Source organism: Drosophila obscura, unplaced genomic scaffold, assembly GCF_018151105.1.
Source record: "Drosophila obscura isolate BZ-5 IFL unplaced genomic scaffold, ASM1815110v1 contig_200, whole genome shotgun sequence".
NCBI classification, from domain to species: domain Eukaryota; kingdom Metazoa; phylum Arthropoda; class Insecta; order Diptera; family Drosophilidae; genus Drosophila; species Drosophila obscura.
The window spans coordinates 6016170-6034042 of NW_024542791.1; the positions used below are offsets into that span (position 1 = coordinate 6016170).

The 17873-nt window shown below is 47.2% G+C and overlaps 4 protein-coding genes across 4 annotated transcripts; 2 read left to right on the plus strand and 2 right to left on the minus strand.

The window, feature by feature from the left end:
* The first annotated feature begins 5 nt into the window (after positions 1-5).
* Positions 6-4310, plus strand: LOC111073372 (WD repeat-containing protein on Y chromosome). Its single transcript, XM_022365657.2, has 6 exons — positions 6-615; positions 675-1914; positions 1970-2421; positions 2487-2685; positions 3296-3496; positions 3551-4310. The coding sequence occupies exons 1-6, from the start codon at positions 6-8 to the stop codon at positions 4212-4214; spliced, it is 3366 nt and encodes a 1121-aa protein (XP_022221349.2). The 3' UTR covers positions 4215-4310.
* LOC111073371 (rab3 GTPase-activating protein regulatory subunit) lies at positions 4225-8774 on the minus strand. The gene is made up of 7 exons (XM_022365656.2): positions 8664-8774; positions 8289-8598; positions 6435-8237; positions 6145-6361; positions 4814-6079; positions 4563-4760; positions 4225-4499 (listed from the first exon to the last, which is right to left on the minus strand). Exons 1-7 carry the CDS (start codon positions 8737-8739, stop codon positions 4323-4325), a joined length of 4047 nt encoding a protein of 1348 aa, XP_022221348.2. The 5' UTR covers positions 8740-8774; the 3' UTR covers positions 4225-4322.
* Positions 8775-9341: 567 nt separating this feature from the next.
* On the minus strand, positions 9342-12136 carry LOC111073345 (short-chain dehydrogenase/reductase family 16C member 6). The gene is made up of 6 exons (XM_022365619.2): positions 12058-12136; positions 10979-11112; positions 10367-10520; positions 10152-10306; positions 9724-10084; positions 9342-9659 (listed from the first exon to the last, which is right to left on the minus strand). The coding sequence occupies exons 2-6, from the start codon at positions 10999-11001 to the stop codon at positions 9396-9398; spliced, it is 957 nt and encodes a 318-aa protein (XP_022221311.2). The 5' UTR covers positions 11002-11112; positions 12058-12136; the 3' UTR covers positions 9342-9395.
* A 3770-nt stretch (positions 12137-15906) lies between these two features.
* LOC111073351 lies at positions 15907-17093 on the plus strand. The gene is made up of 2 exons (XM_022365626.2): positions 15907-16608; positions 16674-17093. The coding sequence occupies exons 1-2, from the start codon at positions 15981-15983 to the stop codon at positions 16739-16741; spliced, it is 696 nt and encodes a 231-aa protein (XP_022221318.2). The 5' UTR covers positions 15907-15980; the 3' UTR covers positions 16742-17093.
* The last annotated feature ends 780 nt before the right edge of the window (positions 17094-17873 follow it).

Here is a 17873-nt window from a genome sequence, read left to right on the forward strand (position 1 = left end):
GCAAAATGTCGGTGATATTCAATGCCAGTCAAGATAGCAACACGGAGATCGAGTACCAGACAATCTCCTCGACTGAGACCTATCTGGCGGAGGATCAATCGGAGCGTCTGCACAATAAAATATCCAAGGATCAGCTCGAGAAGCTGAATCAGGCCTTCAGCGAGCGTCCCGATTCACAGGTCGGCATCGATGACCTGCGTAGCCTTCTGCTGGAGCATGACATCAGCTTCAACGATGCGGTGTATACCCGCCTCTTTCTGAAGATCAATCAGAATAGGGACTTCAAGGTCGATTGGAACGAGTTCGTCTCGTATCTGATCTTTGGCTTTCAGGAGGAGGATCCCAGCAGCCAAAAGGAGTCGCTGATCCTGCCCATTTCGGTGGCGCCTTCGGTGCGGAAGACGGAACACCGATCGACTGTGTGCTGTGTGGCCCTGCTCAAGGCCAAGTCCGATCAGGTGCCCATCGAGGAGGTCACCGAGACGGTAAACTTCTCCTTTGGCGGTGAGGATTCCCCCGAGGCCTCGGGCATGTGGGTGACGGCCAGTCACGAGGGTATGCTGCGCTTTTGGACCTCCCACATGGAGCCCATTCGAACAGCAACCTCGGAGAGCAGTAAGTAAACTAGTCAGCCTTGGTTCTTGATCCAGGGCTAACCCTTCTCTTGCCGTCAGTCCACCTGAAGATGCCCACCTGGATACTGGCCGTACAGGCTCTCTCGGATGTCAGCATCGTCTGCACTTCCTCCACAGAGCGGGAGCTGCGCTTCCACGAGACCATCGCCTCGACCTTTACCCTGCGAATGGTGATCCGTAGCATGCCCCACGCTGTCTACTGCATGAGCTATGCCTTCTACAACAACGGCAAGGTGCACTCGAAGCTGGTGTTGGGTGACTATGCGGGCAACGTGAGGATTCTCTCGTACTCGCCGCACCTGCGCGGTCCGTTCCAGGCCAAGCCGGGCGCTGCCCTGATCGAGGTGGTCTGGACGGACGTGCTGAAGGGCAAGATACCCCAGATGATACCCAAGGAGTACATCAATCTGCACAACGAGATGGTCACCTGTGTCCACTATTCGCTCCACATGAACGCCCTGTTCGCCTCAGCGGAGTACAGGAACACAAAGAAGTATCGTGGCCGCTGTCCGGGCATGATTATGGTCACATACGATGAGCGGAGCAATTTTCGGGTACCTTTGGGTGTTTCCACCTTCTTTGTGGCGGAGAGCCACAATATTGTCGTCACGGGAGGACCCGATACGTTCGTCAGAATCTGGGATGTCTATATACCCACAGAGCCGTCGGCAATCCTCACCGGCCACAATGGGGGCATTGTCACGGTCTTTGTGCAGCCGGAGGAGAACAAGGTGTACAGCGTGGACTACCAGAAGATCATCAAGGTGTGGGATCTGCAAGAGCACACACTGCTCCAGACCTATGGCGAGTTGGTGCGTCTTATCCATCCCAGCGAGACGGATCTGACCTACTTCTATCACTCGCATCTGCGCGAGCTCATTGTGGCCGGTCGCAAGTTGATCTCCATCAAGTGCTGTCCACGCGTGCGGGTGGACCTCACCGATGGCAACACCCATGCGGCACCCGTGTCTGTGGTCCTGTACAATCGTCTGTTCCGGAATATCGTCACGTGTGGCCTTGACAGCTACATCATTGTGTGGGATCCGTGGAGTGGGCGACGCAAAATCATCATGAAGAACTGTCACACGAAAATGATCTACGGCGAGATCATTGACATTGAGATTACGGCCGCCACCTTCGATCCACTCGAGCAGTTCCTACTCACGGGCGCCCGCGATGGTTCCCTGAAGATCTGGAACTACAATAATGCGGTGGTGGTGCGTAACATGAGCATAATGCCGGACCAGGAGGTGACATCAGTCATTTGGGTGGTGGATCGGTAGGTCTTTCACTCCTTTATCCATCTTAATCCTCAAATGCCTCGCTTTCGGCAGTATTCTGGCCATGGGTTGGGATCGTCAGGTAACCGAATTCAATGATGTGGAGGGCCGCGAGTACGGGGACCCCAAGAAGTGGTCCAAGTTCCACACGGACGACATCACCTGTGCCGATGTCAAACTGGGCGAGGGCGTTGTCACCGCCACCTACTCGGGCGAGGTTATATTCTGGAAGCTGGAGACTGGCCAGCCCTATCGCAGGTACAGCGTCATGGATCCCACACGCTTCATTGAGCTCAAACTGACGCCCGAGGAGGAGAAGTTAATGCGGCGCAGCAAGCGAATGATGTCACGGTTGGGCCACGGCTCCAGTCGCATCAGTCGTGGGACCACAACCACCACCTCTGCTCTGCCCAAGGCAGAAGACGGGCGTGACTATGGCCAGAACGTACCGATCTCCGTTCAGGCCGTTCTATTCCTGCAGACACGACCCCAGACCTTGCATCATGGTAGACTGCACACAACAGATTCCAATCGACTTATAGCTTGAGCTTTCTATTCATTCTTCTTTCAGGTAGTGTCTTTATCTCTTTGGACACTGGCTACATTCAGATGTATTCCCATCATCAGCGCGGCGGCTACATGAATCAGTTCATGTCCGTCCACAAGACCGGAGACTGTGTCCTCACCATGTGCACAGATCGCAAGAACCGTTTCCTCTACACGGGCACAGCCTTTGGCTATATCAAGATCTGGTATATAGTCAATTATTGGTGAGTGTTTCATTTATTTTGAGCGTGTTCCAACTGCTTCCATCGCTCACACATCGCAGCACATTCGAGTCGCACAAGCGAATGCTGCAAAAGAGAATGCCTTAGAATAGTTTTAAAAACAACATTCAATTTCTGTGTATGACGCGGTTAAGCGATGTTCATGTTGGAATGCTCCCAAAGTTCCCTCTCTGATTTAGAATTAAGAGTACATATTTCATTGTTCTTTGCCACTCGCGTCTGCCTATTAGAGCACCTACTGTATCTTCCATAAAAGCAATACTCAGGCCATTAAGAAACCACATGAAACTGTCTCTAACGACATTCCTCATTATCTTGCATGTTTCTCAAAACGAATTCCACCCACAACAAACCAACTTCCTCTTTGGATGGCTTGACTTGGGCTTGTCCTTGCGTGTTCCAACAAAGGTTCTACCCAATTTGTTGGGAAAGCAAAGTTTTTGTCGGTAAAAATAATAAATAACTCATAACTGGTCGGAGGAGCAGGCACTAGCGACTGCCTAGAGCCTCACTTGTTGCCATGATTAGTCGAAGACCGAACCACTAACCTAGTACAACCCGTGACGTGACGTCTCTCGTTCCATACTTCTAGCGTGCCCGAAGCGGAGAAGGTGCACGTGTGCATGCCCAGAATGCGGCTGGAGTTTATATTCCTGCGAAAGGAGTTCTGGGTCACACGGGCCAAGCGAGTGGTGCGCCATCAGCGTGAACCGCTGCTGGTCAGCTCCTACAAGGCGCATCTGAAGGCCATCAATTCCATATCCTTTATCAATCTGCCCAAGATTGTGTTTTCGTAAGTGACTGTGAACTTAAATCGATGCATTAGTTAATCTCATTCTCATTTCAGTGGCAGCCACGATTACTCGTGTCGCCTGTGGACACAGGGCGGCCGCTACTTGGGCACCCTGGGCACTGTTCTGCCCTGGTCCAAGCTTACACCCTTCGAGCGTGCTGGGGACGAGAATCAAGTCTATCGCCTGCCACCGGACATCAAAAAGGTGGCCAGCTCTACAACACTTAAGGTGATCTCCGGCCTGCAGATGGATCGCCCAGTCAAGCGTTCCGAGGCCAAGGCGCCCGAGGATCGCGACGAAGAGACCGCCCAGACGGAGGATGGTTACGATCTAAAGAAAATCTTCGATAAGCCTTTGAAGGAACCCATTCTGGGCAAGCACTTCACCCTCCCCGGTAAAAGTGTCATGGATCAGCGCATCGATGTGGACACCACACAGAGCTACATTGCTGTCTACACGCATCTAAAGGTCCATCACACCGAGATGCTCGAACGTCTGCCCACGCCGGCTGTGATTAGTCGCGTGGCGGCGGAGAACTACTTGGAGCATTATGTGCCCGTCGAGGGCAAGGTGGACATGAGTGGATCGGCTCTGAATATCAAGCAGCCGCCGCGTCGCCCCGCATCGTTGCGGCCCAACGATCCACGGAATATGCGTATGGCGAAGACACGCGGCGACTTGGGTTCCGGTAAAAGTCCCAGCCAGCAATCTCAATAGTCGTCTCTCTCGTGTCTCTGGTCATATCATATATATATTTTTGGGGGTATTGCTGCTGAATGTTTTGGTGGTTAAATTAAAGTGTTTGTTTCCGTTTCCCCTGGGCATTTAATTCTGCAGGATTCGTACGGCATTGTACATCTGGGCGATGATGGGCAGTTGCTTGGACTCTCGTCGACACAGGCACTTGTAGGTGTGGGCCAGCAGCTTGTCCAGTGCCGCAACATCGATGTCGTCCGGCTTGGTGGCAGCAATCGGTATGCTATGCTCGGTCAGGGGTTCCTTCTGCGTGGCGGGGAGAACGGGCACGGATCAGTTCTGTGGGTGGTAAACGCTGGCAGCACTTACCAGGTTATCCAAGTAGCCCAACAGTTGATGGCCCACAGAAGCTATCTTGAGGAAGGTGGACTGAGAGCTCTCGGCATACAGATTGAGCCGTCTGCCGGCTATTTCAAGCAGCAGTCGTCCCAGTTCCTCGTCCTCGCTGATATCCTGCAACAGGTTCTGTGCTTCGGCATCATAGCCAAAGGCATAAAGTTCCACTATCTGTTGAAGAACGTGTCGGAAATGGCTAAAGGCAAAGATGATTCACGTCTCACCTGTCGCCTCAATATCGGCAACTTGTCCAACTCCCAGCTGTCGGCCAGCGCACAAATCTTTGCCATGTAGTAGACATGATCTAGTATATAAAGCTGCTGGAGATCCTCCCTGATCAGGTCCATTGTGACGGCCACGACGCGGCAGAGGAAATCTGTGCGCTGCTGCTGCAGCACCAAATCAGGGCCAGGGAGAACGTAGGGCAGCTCCTTGTTGATGTCCGCCAGCAAGGCCTTGTTGCCCATGGCATCGAAGAGCAGCGTCAGCGGCTTGGACACGCGCAGCTGGAAGAAGGCAATGAAATGCAGGACACTGCAGAGTTCGGTCTGCAGCTGGAGCAGCCTGGGCATGGCATGATGCTGCTGCAGGGCCAAGAACTGTAGGGGAAGGGCTCCCTCGCTGAGGGACTGCTCGAAATGTAGCTCTCGCTTGTCGTGCTCCAGGGAGCTGGAAAAGTGTTGCAGAAACTCCAGGCTTAGCTCGAGAAACTCGGGCACTTTGCCGGCCGACATTTCCAGATCCTGCTGGCACATCTTGTCCACTGGGAGGCGTCCCACCTTTTGTATCAACTTGGCCGCCGCCTGCAGCGGAAACTTCAGAGTGGCATTCCACAGCATGCAGCAGATGCCGTGCTTCAAGGCCCAATCGGGCGTACGGAACTCGGCCAGACAGAGCAGGGCTGACCTCATATGGTCCAGCGATGAGAGCTCTTTGCTCCACTGCACCATATACTGCCAGGACATGAGGCTCAGCAGCACGCCCGACTCCAGGCTGAAAGGAAAGTGGGCGCGTAGCAGTGCCAGTCGCTCCAGCACGGGCTCATTGGCAGGCACCACCTGCACTTCCTTGGCCAGTTCTAGCTCTGATTCGGTTGCATCGTTTTCTTGCTCCTCTTTCGCTGCCTTCTCCTCGTCCTCTTTGACTTTGGCTCTGGTCAACACTCGACTCTCTTCATCCAGTTCATTTTCGGCTGCTGTAATCTCGACAATCTTGCTGGGATGAAGCTGCGCACTGACCAACCATTTGGCAGTCAGCTCCGTGACGATGCCTTTGCCACCGTTGACGATGCTCTTGAGGCTGCAGTCTGGCGTCTCGTACGGCATTTCCGGACCCACTGGATCCCGGCAGATTAGGGGCTTCCCTAAAATGGCACCCAAGACAGAGACATCCTCCAGTTTGCCCGTGAGCAGGCCCCACTGTGCCTCGTCATGGGATATGCGTTCCCAGCGCTCCTCTTCCTCGTTCTGGGATGATTCGTCACACGAGCCCTGCAAAATGGAATAGTAATCATGGGGCACAGGGTATAGGGCATAAATGGTACGACAGAACGAACCTCCTTTCGATTGCGCCAGAGATTTGTGGCCACCGTTTTGCAGACAATTGCCACGAGAAGACCAGAGAACTGTTTGCTCTCCAGGAGCTGCTCGCGAACCTCCTGCCACCAGGGCGATATGGCATTGTATGCATAGTCGTGGATATGATCGCCGGCCAGCTCGCAAATGGTCTGCACCATTGCCGCAATGCGCGACATGTCCTTCACGACTTCATCACTGCCAAAAAGGGACAGAAACAAATTGAAACGTAAGCACAAATGAGCCTAAAAAGCGTTTCTTTTCCTCTTACCAGTTGTTGTACTTGAAAGGCTTTTCCAGCCAGAACCAAATGATTAGCGTCAGCAGATCCTTGCTGGGCAGGCAGGCCTGGCCAATCCACTCCTTAAACTGGCCAAAGCACAGGCCCTGGCCAAAGAACTGACTGAAGAGATCGATGCTGACGGCACCAAACTTGTCCGCCTTCTCGGGGAGCAGACTAATGCCATCCGGACTCTCGATGTTGAAGATGCTCAGGTAATCCACAAACTCTTCGGACTTGTGCACATCCCTTAGCTGAAAGCTGACCTCGCGAGTGCCGGATGGTTTGTCCTTCACGCTGCCATCGTCCAGGAGCAGAACCAACTTATTGATCGTCACCAGATCGGCATCCGAGAGCTCCAAGTGCTCCACGGGTGGTTCGTTGTCACTTCGCTGACAGACTTGGCTGAGGGCCAAGTAAAGGTCGGTGAGGCGCTTGTAGTTCTCGATTTGATGCACAAACTCGTGGAAATCCTCGCCAGCTGGTGGTTCGGGCAGCGGCTTCTTGATGAATGCATTAACAATGCATTGGAATACAAAGGGTTGCAGCTTTTTACTCTTGAGCAGCATTTCCACACATTGTTGGCGCACCTCCAACGTCTGCAGTTCGCTGGCCAGCACTGCAATCTCCTCTAGCTTCTGGTCATTGGCCTCCTCAGCGTGGGTCAGGGCGCGCATTTGGTTCCTGAGACGCCTCAGCATGTGGATATCGCGCGACGTCTGCGAGTTGGTCTCGCTCAGAGCATAGTGAAATGGTATGTGGATCTCCTTCAAGCTGCTGTCGCTGGGATCCAGGAACAGACAATGGTTAATGGCAGCCGACTTCCTGGACTGCCCTCCTCCTCCGCCGCCCGCTGCTTGGCCAACGCCAAGAGCACTGTGATTGTTGTAAATCAATTGGCCGCTCTTGCAGACATTAAAGGCGGCCACTTTGGGTCCATTCTGCAGGGCCCAGATGTCCAGACAGCCCATACGCGGCGCATAGATGACCAAAAACAAGGCCTTCCTCTTGTGTGTCTTGATGCCACGCACGGATCTCTCCTTGACGGGCACAAAGGCGCATTGGGCATCGCGATAGCCCTTCCATACGCGCAGAATGATGGCCTGTTGTGTGTCCACCAGCATCACACGATCCAGATTATCCGTGACGACTGCCAAGCGTCCGCCTGGGGCTATGGCCAAGGTAAGGCCATCCCTTTTGCCGTCATACAGGCGGCACCGTATCCGCATGGGTGCCTCCTTGGTGGGCAATGGCAGTGGGGCATCTTCTGGGGTTGGCGGTTGTTCGGGGGCACGCTTAAACAATCCGCCCAGAAGATTATTGTAGGCTAATCCAATCACACCCTTGGCCACCTCACCCAGTGACACGGTCTTGTAGCCCTCCTCGGCATGAAAGAATCCCAAATAGGGTTCCGCTCCGGCTGCCAGCACTTGAGAGCTACGCGGCGGTGTGGCATGCACCTTGGCATAGTAGCCGTGGCCAATGCTCTGCTGGACAATGTAGTCGTAGGTCGGAGGTCGTTGTGTGCTCGATATGGCGGCGTCGTTAATAATGCCTTCGCGCTCCTGCTTGAATTTGTACTTCTGGAATGGCACCACATCCGCAATGGGATAGGAACCCCGCTCCAGGGCACCACGCTGGACATTGTGGCGACAGTTGGTCAGCGTGGGCAATATGTCCTGGCCCTTCATGAAGCACAAGCAGCGGGTGTACACAATGTAGAGCAGGGGATCGCCCTCAGAGTTGCGTGGAGGTGATTGCAATTTGACGCCAATCACAGGATCCTCCTGACAACTGGAAAAACATACCCATTAATAACCGATAAAGAACAGTTTAATGACTAACCATTGAGAGAAGAGCTTTTGGCCAGCTTCTGTGTAAAAGACAACCAGACCAGAGACCAAGCCCACTGCCACGCATGTCCATTCTATGGCTCCATCAGTGTTCCGACTCTGCGTCATAGGCAGACACGTCAGACTGGTCACAATCTGATTGGGATCCTCCAGCTCGCCGCACCATCCCAGGGCGTAGGTGTTGGCATGTCCATTGCTGCTCCAACAGGTCGATAGAAAGGCTAGCTTCTCCCCTTGGGCCAGGGCGATCAGCTCCCCCGTTGGTGAAATTGCAGAGTTTATAGCGTTAAGCCAATTATCGTCTGCTCGATGGGAAAATGTTTGCATTAACTACCGGTAGTGCTAGTCATAACTTTCAGTGTCTCACCATGCCCGAGGCCAAAGTATTCCTGAACTTTTCTAAAATCGCATATTTCCCCAAATGTTTTCACTTCACAGGCCATTTTCTTTTGTTGTTTGTTGTCATTGCACAGCTGTTACCACTTAGCCCACTTAACCCCCCACTATTTAAACAGGCGAACAATTTCAATGAAGCCGTGCAAAATAATAATGTTTGTAAATTCTCCTTATAGCTCTATCCTGCTCTTTACTTTCAAAACAAAAATGAGCATGATATTTTTCACCTGAACTACGCTAAAATGATTCAAGCTTCACAAATTTCGTGGGGAATATTTAATACCCTCGTGGTCGACAATGGGCTAACGTTACTTTTAGTTGATCGGAAATCATATTTGCCGATTTTGAAATTCGGTTTCATATTATCAGCCAGCTAGGACTCTCAGGACTAAACATATAATTTTATCCGATAGATGTATCAATTTTCTACAATCTATCTTATTTTAAGGACTCCCATTTATTGGATTACTTTTGAAATAAGGTTTAAGAAAATAAGGTCAACCAAAATGTCCCTTTTTCACATGGTAACTACACGACAACTACACATTTTCTACATATCAACGACTTATATGTGGAGTACGAGCTGAGTCACAATAAACTGCGTCTATCGATACGAGAGCAACAGGTATCGATAGCAATGTTTTGGCGCTAACATTTTAATGTTTGTTTATTTCGGTACATAAACGCAAATCAAAGCAAAAATCTATATTAAGTCCGACTCCACACCACTGTCAATGTAGTCCTTCAGCATCAGACCACAATGATCTGGAAGAAGCCTCGTCCAGTTGTTGATGTGCAGCAGACAGCTGGGAATAGTTACCTCCAGAGCGTCGGAGCGATGTGCCTCGACAATACGCATTGCCACCTCCTTGGGATCCAGTAAACCCAGAATCGATGGGAACTTTACTTTCGGATGCTTGCACAGGCCCGTGTTTGTCATGTACGGGAAAATTGTTGTGGTTTTTATCTGTCCACGAAAAGTAGGTTAGTTCAGAACATACTCGTACGACTTTGCATTTAATAACTCTTACCATATTTCTGTAGGGTCCCTCGCGTAGTTCTTCATGCAGGGCCTCCATCAAACCGCGCACAGCGAATTTGGTGGCACAATATGGAACCAGATTCGAGAGTCCCACCACACCCGCAATGGAGGAAAGAGCGATAATGTGGCCGCGATTCTTCTCCTCCATATGCGAGAGGAAGGCCTGTATTGTCCAGAACTGCGAGAACACATTCACATCGAAGACGCGCTGGATCTCCTCAGCCGATTGCTGTAAAATGGGATGCGTGGGCATGATTCCCACATTATTGATCAGCACCGATATGGGTCCGACCTCTGCCTTGACGCGATCCGCCAATGCCATAACCTGCTCTCGCTTGGAGACATCGCAACTAAAAAAAGGTTTTGATACAGTATTTGAATGTGGGTATTCTCTGGTTGGCTATTTGGAATACCAACATGAAACTGTGAACATCGCCCAAATTAAGGCGCTTGGCCTTTTGGACTGTCTGCAAGTTATTCTTCTCATTAATATCCACACATATCACAGTGCTGCCCAAGGAGGCGTAGTGCAGAGCAAGCTCCCGGCCAATGCCGTGGCCAGTGCCGGTAATCTAAAAACGAAACATTAAACAATATGTTTTTAATTATTCAATAGTATATTCGTTACTTACCAGAACAACTTCACCGCTGATATCCTTAAGCCTTTTGGGCAATGCCTTCTGGATGAGCATGACAAACATTTCCAGAAAGATGCGCAAGAAAAGCAACAGAAATTGTACAACATCCTGCAGAACATCAAACAGTCTCTTCGATGCAGTTGTGGTGCTACAAAATTATAGAATATGTTAACATTAAACACTCATTGTGTATGCCATGGTCAATAACGATAGCACAAACAATTAGTTGGGTCAACTACTAGCTCAAGTAGAAGCAAATATTTGCCAAAAGTCGAGGCTTGGCAAGCCCCGAAATGATTTAATTTAGCTATTTGTATGCGGTTTGCTGCATGTGCAATGTTCAAGCAGTCATATAGATTGCTATTCGCCTGACTTTGCCATAGCACATAGCAAGCACATCGCAGCAAGCATAATAAGAGATAATGGAAAAATGTTCAGACTTGTTGCAAATGTTGACTCTGGTTCTTGGCACCCTTTTTTAGAGCGCTTGGGGATTTTATCTCAGAGTGTAACTGTGGGGATGCAGCAGCAGTTTACCAGCGCTATCAGGCCTTGTGCTCCCATATAAAATACATACATACATACATAATGCGATAAAACACTTACTGGATAATTTCACGCTCAATCATGGCGACAGTTGGATAAGTATGTTGTTTGGCTGCGTTTTCCTTTTAATCTCTTTGCCCTGACAGCCCTTTGAGTGCAAAGTCAAGCAGAGCGCCCAGTGATTTGTATAATTTCTATAATGAAAAAACAAATAATGATTGTCAGTCACGGCTAGCTCGGTTTTTGGTTTTGATTTGTTTTGTATTATCTCTTCCGTATTTGCTGGTTTCCTTTTTCACAATTTTTGGTGTGCTTTATGCAGTTTGTTGTATTTTTCCTATTATTTTAGACAACTGGCTGGGGAAAGAGCAGTTGGCGGCGGCGTAGGCGAGCGAGGAAAGCAAATGCAACATTTCCACTTTCGTTTTCGTTTCGTTATGCCTTGCCTCATCTGGGCAACTGAAAATGAAAATTACGTACACTCCAATGTGGCACAGACAGAGCGAGAGAGAGGACGACTCGATTACGCCTTTGCCTATGCCAAAAAGTGCAACCAGCCAAGCCACTTGGCGGTGCTCTTGGTGTAATTCTCTTCGATTCGACTGGGCTGCGGCTGGTTGGGGCTCTTGGGGTCTCTTGGCGGCGACTGGCAGCTACAGCTACAGCTACATGGCTTATTGCAACGGGGAAGCCAAGTGTTTGTTGCAACAACCAAGAGCCATAACCATAAAATGCAACGGGGTGTGCTTCATTAGTTTCAAATGGATTTTGTTTTGTGCAATTTTGTTTTAGAAAACTTGTTATTTATTTAGAACACTTCTAAAAATTATTATTATTTTATACAAATTATTTAGTCTCTTCTTTTAGCATTTTTTAGTTATATGAAACCACATATTTCGGGTGCAATTATTTGGAATAAACAAAATTATTTCAGAAGGAAAATATGCACTTTAAAGGTGATACTCTATAGTTCCTTTGTACTAATGTTATTGAGAAACCGTTGGACACTATACATTTTATATTTGAATTAATTTGCATTGAAAACATTGCAACACTTTAATTACAAGACTCGAAATCCTAAGATTCCTTTACACATATTCCCAAAACTGGTATGAAAACCAAGTTTACGCAATATTTACACAATATCCCAAAGATCCGAAATGGAAGATCGTTTGCCAAGTCAAAGCTTGAGCGACCGTTAAGTCTCGTTGCTTGCAGCCAACTGATGTTAGCAGCGGGTGCTTGGAGCAAACGAAGCCCACAATTCCAACAGGCTGGGCTGAGCGGTGGCTCCAACAGAGAGAGAGAGACAAAGAGAGAGAGAGAGAGAATTTGGGGGCTTCAGGGAGTGGAAAGAGACGATCCTTGAGATTTAGCCTGAAATCTGATAAATGATCTGTGGCATGTGGCTGGCTGGCTGGTGTCGTGTCTTTTGTTTACACGTCTCCCGACAGATGACCTTCATTCAGGGTAGGGAGGGTCCAGACTGAAACAAAAGACCGGGAAGCAGCAGCAGCTAACAAACATACATACATACATATATACATATGTAAGTAAACGAAGCTTAGTATGATTTACCGTTTATTTGCTTTATGTTTTCTTTTTGTTTCTTTTGTGGTTTTGTTGGATTGGATGAGTAAGCAAAAGTTCGACATACGATCTGCAGTCGGAGCCAAGTTCAAGTTCAGCAATCATAAGCGAAGGAAAGACAGAGAGAGAGAGAGAGAAAGAAATATTTTGAGATGAAAGTGAATGTGAGAGCGAAATTTGAATTCCGTTTCTACATTTAAAATCTTATCCAGCCTTTGTCCTTGAGGCGATAACCAGTATTATGTTCCGAAAGTAACTTGAACTTAGCTTTGCTCTGCTTTACTTTAATTGGTTTTTTTTTGGTGCTGTGGTGCTGTGTTTTTGTGTACCCTGGCAGAGGGTATAATATATATTCTTGATAATGATATCAACACCCAAGCTAACATAATACGAATAATCATTTCAGTAAATCCGACCGACTGTCTCGGTATTTTCTGTAAAACGATTATTCCTTTTTTTTCTATACGTAGCACATACATATGTATGCACATATGTACATATATTAATACATATGTATGTATACTTTAGATCCATCAATATTGTCTAACTACTAAAATATCTTATGGCTGCAAGGGGAACAAGTTAAATTCTTTGAAATCAAAAATTTCCCATAATAAGTATTGGCAATATGTTATTGCAGTTGCATGATATGGTACACATCGGTTCACCATAATTTAGCTGCCATAGGAATAACTACTGTGCAAGGGTATCAATAGCTTCGAATCCAGCAGTCCCCGTTTCTTTGTTTTTTGTATATTTATTATCTTTTGATGTTGTCTGTAGATATTCCTCGTTGCAGTGGGGAAGGTCATTGAAGGGTTGCCCGCTTTTTCACTGCGATCGACGACCCGTTCACATATTGTAATTGGTGTCAATTTGGTGTGGAACAGTAGCAACACATGAAGTGCATAGTACAGTAAAAATATATCTTAATGAACAGGGGCACAAAATTAAGTTATCATCTGCTTACTTTTATCGTTACTTTATCGATGCCTTCTCATAGGGGGACACCCTGGGGCTATCCTAGAGAGCTTTCACTGTACTTGCACTTTCCGAACTGTGCATTAAATGAAATCACATTTAAAGCTCTACCATATAGAGCATACAGCATACACAAAGCCTCCAACCCTAATCAAATATCGAAACTTCTGTTTCCTGACTGCCATTTAAATAATCATCAACTTCCCCACACAAATCACAATAAGCAAAGTTTCTGCTTATTATGTCTTCCCCTTCCCATGCACTGAACCAGCGCCTTCCCTTTTGGTTAATGGTCGTGCTTTGTGGTCTGCGGTCTAGCTTGTTGCTTATTGTTTGGGCTTTATGGTTCCGTTTTCCCCTTACCCTACCAATCTCTAGTACTAGTATGTATTTTCCCCTTATCGATATGGCGTGCATTAGCAATCAATATGACATGTCAGGCACATGGCGACGGAGGGGGAATGACAGCAGGCAAACCGAAATACGGTGGCAAAGCAGGATGGTAAGGGGGCTGGAGTACATTCATATCAGATCTGATTTGATAAGTTCCGAAACGGGTTACTAATGTGCAATGCATACAATTGTTATGTTTCTATTTCGGACTTAATTAAGGAGGTTCTGTCGGGTGGTTTAATGTGTACTTAGCTATGCTAATATCCTACACAAATTTCGCTCTTTATCCCTAAATATATTTCCGTTGACAGGGACAAACAATTAAGAAGCTTCAACCGATTTAGCTAGCCTTGAAATGGAATATTGCCATCATATTAATGCATTCAGTACACTATGTAAGTATGTATATATGTATATGTACTCTAGGTATACACATACATATGCATGCATGTATGTATGTATACTAGTAGATGTTCCTCTAGATTACCTCATCTTTAATTCGAATATTTATAAAAACATTACACTTGGTATGTTCTGCTAATTGTCAACTATCAATCCGACTACTCGTCCTGCCATTAACATGCAACACAAAATGGGGAAAACAGATAAAGCCGTTCCTGAAATACCCTTTAATAAATAAATTTACATTCAAATGGTTTATTTTGGATCGGATCCAATTATATTTAATAAGCCTAGATGCTAGAGGACACTGTTGCGGAATGCCTAAAAGAAAATTGAACTTACGAGATTTTAAATATTTTTATCGTTTTCTATATAGTTTTGGATCTTGATCGGCACTTCCTCCGAACGGATTTTATTTTGAATTCAATTTAAACTCTGTTTGTTCGTATGGTCTGGAGACTACTTTAAAGATTACTCGTATTTAATTTGAAACAAAACTGGGAATTAAAAACTTTAAATTAATTTGAAGACAGCTCGATCTTTAAGCTAGAGATATCTAAAGTAATTTTGAAACCATAAAAATCATATAGAGTTACCCAATTTAAAAAAGCTTTGATATTAGAATAAGTGATGTCCCATCCACTGCATAGTTCCGAGTCTAATTTTTTTTGAGTTGCAAGACATTCTGATCATTCTATTGAGTCTGCCGAAAACCAGTTTTTTGCCCAAGAACTGGGAAAAAGTTTTGCATTAAATAAAAAAAAAACAGGACTGTCTTGCCAAACAATTTCTACATTGCTGAATGATTGATGATTACTTCTACTACAATGAAAAATATGAGAGGTGTCACTAACCCCTCACTTTACAAAATTAACTAAAATTTATTTTGAATTAAAGTCTGTATTATCTATACAGAAAATAATGTACTGAAGCACATTCAGCATTAACTTCTCCAACTTCCTGACAAATTCGTTGGGGCTTGCCCCGAATTAGGGTATTTAATTGTCGACGCATGTGGCAGCAATGCAATGTGGCAGCCTGAAAGGCGGCTTCAGTTGCCGTTGGCAAGCCAGGCGGCACACAACGTCAAGAAAAATAAACCGGCAGCCAGAGGCATAAGGAGATCGAACCGGAAAAAGATTAAAGCCAAAATGTGAGTGTCTAAGGAGGAGATGCCATGCCGCCATGGCAAGGACCTGCATATTGTTTTTTGTTCTACTTCCTGTCTGTGTCTCTTTCTGGGTGTGTGTGTGTGTGTGTGTGTGTGTGTGAGCTCGTGATTTGTTTACCTGTCAACATAATAAATATAACTTTTGTTTTCGTGGGTCATAAAATACGGTTGGTTGGCATTGGAATTGGATCCAAACAGCAGCGAAACAGTGAAACAGCGAAACCAGGGCGAAGGCCTTTCGGGCGCCTGTCTGGCATGTCCTGTGCTGTGCCAAGTGCAGTGTCAAAAGTCAAGCGAAGGATAATGGCCCAGAGCCGAGAATGACAAGAAAAATGCCCCCACAACACTTGCCAGACACATTTCATTTCACTTTCGGAAGAGTCAAATTCAATTTTATAGAAATTCCACGTGTGCCTTAAAGTATGCAACAGTTTGAGCTCCATTTAGTTTTAAACCCGTATTTAGTTGACTTTTCGATTCAATTCAAATATACAAAATCTCACATTGTCAGGCACGCTTCACAGGATGTTTCTGCCGGCGCCTAACCAGACATGCAAACGCATCCAGGTGTCCTTTATTGGTAGGTTCTTCTCCAGGCAACTGCAGCAGATGAGCCAGCACCGAAGGACGTCCTATGCCCGTGCAGCCCTTGAGCAGTTCCAGCCCCCAGGACTATGCCAAGCCGTCATCCCTCTGAAGGCCACACCCAGCTTGGTGGCCATGCAGCGGAGTCAACAGTTCGGCGAGGATTACCGCATCTATCAGCAGAACATCGACCTGGACTCGTTCTTCGGGGAGCAGCCAAAGTATGACAAGGTCTCGGATGTCTGCCTGCTCAACGATCACTTCATACTGGTGAAGATGCCCCAGTTCCAGTTCCAGCAGCCAGAGAAGCCACCTCCACAAATGAAGTCCAAGCTGCCGCGTTGCTTCAAATGCAATCGCAGCAGTCGCGTCTCGCCCATTCTGGAGGAGTTGGAAGAGCAGCCTCCTCGGAGGAGCTGCCTGAAACCCTGGGCCAGCAGGGACATGGATGAAGTGGAGGTCTTTGATTCCACCACAACTATAACAACCATCCCAAGTAAGGCCAGCTGGGATGGCCAGGCTGATGCTGAGATCTTCGATTCCAGCACCAAAGTAACAACCTTTCCACGTAAGTGGAAAGTATCTGCTCATGCTACTCCCGAATCTGTGATAGTAGAGCAGCCGCATCCACAGCCTCCTCCGATCCCTGCTCTTCTGCAGCTGGAAGCGATTCATCCAGCAGCATCCGCACAGCCGCCTGACCTCAACCGCGGCCCACTCCACTGGTTCCTCTGGCCCTTCCGCCGACGGCTCCACGCCAGACCCAAGGCCAAGCCCCAGCTGGCCGCCGTGCACAAAACCTACTTTGTGCGCTGGAGCAAACCGCCGGACACCATCTGGCAGGGCTACGGCGTGGACAGGGGCGAGAGGGAGCATAAGATGGCTCTGCGGCGCTGCCGTTCGGCTGTTTTCTGAGCGAATCAATCTACAGATACAGATCGTGTACATATGGGGGATATATTTTTAAAAGATTACTTTTTAAGGGTCCAATAATTAACTGCTTAAAGAGCTTTAACGGTTTCAGTTATTAGTTTGAAGAAAAATATTAAAATTTAATTGATATAATGTACACAATAACTGTACAATAACTGTTGATATCGGGTCTCAATAAGGGAGGAGGAAATGATCCATAAAGCGGTATCATAACGGGCCGAACCCGGCCTAAGTGTGTTGGGTTCCTGGTGATCCCGACTGCCGCTTCAACCTCAACCTAACCTAGTTTATTGATTATTTCTGAGGGTAGCGCGTTAATCTCAAGTTTTCTTATATACTCAAAAATACTCAGAGTATTAGAGGCTTATTACAATTTTTATTGAGATTGATAAATGCTATAATTGGACGTGTTCTTGAGAGGTTTCCATTCTCCAAGAAACATACAAAGGAGTAAAAAATCGATGCTGTGCATAGGCACTATATAATCCCGAAAAGGAATTCACTAGTTGCACGATGTTTAAATTTCCCAAGAAATAACTTAGATTGAGAAGAATGACATGAAAATGTTATAGAAAACTCGATGTACATACATAGATTCAAGTCAAGATTATAGTCTGCAAGAGAGACCCCGCGTTCGTCGGGGCACATGTCAAACTTCAATTTCCGCATACAAAATTAGTGCCCTGCCTGCCAGGCCTGCCACAAACACAAACTTTAGCCACAATGTGCGGAGAGGCATACAATAACGCCAAAAGGAAGCTAAAAGTAATACTACCAAGAAGGCAACAAAATGCAAACTACGTAAATTGCTGGGGCCAATCCAATGCAGATAAAGTGAAGAAAACAAAAAGAGGAAAACTTTGACTCCTTTTTTCAATGGAATTTGCACGCGTCCGTGAA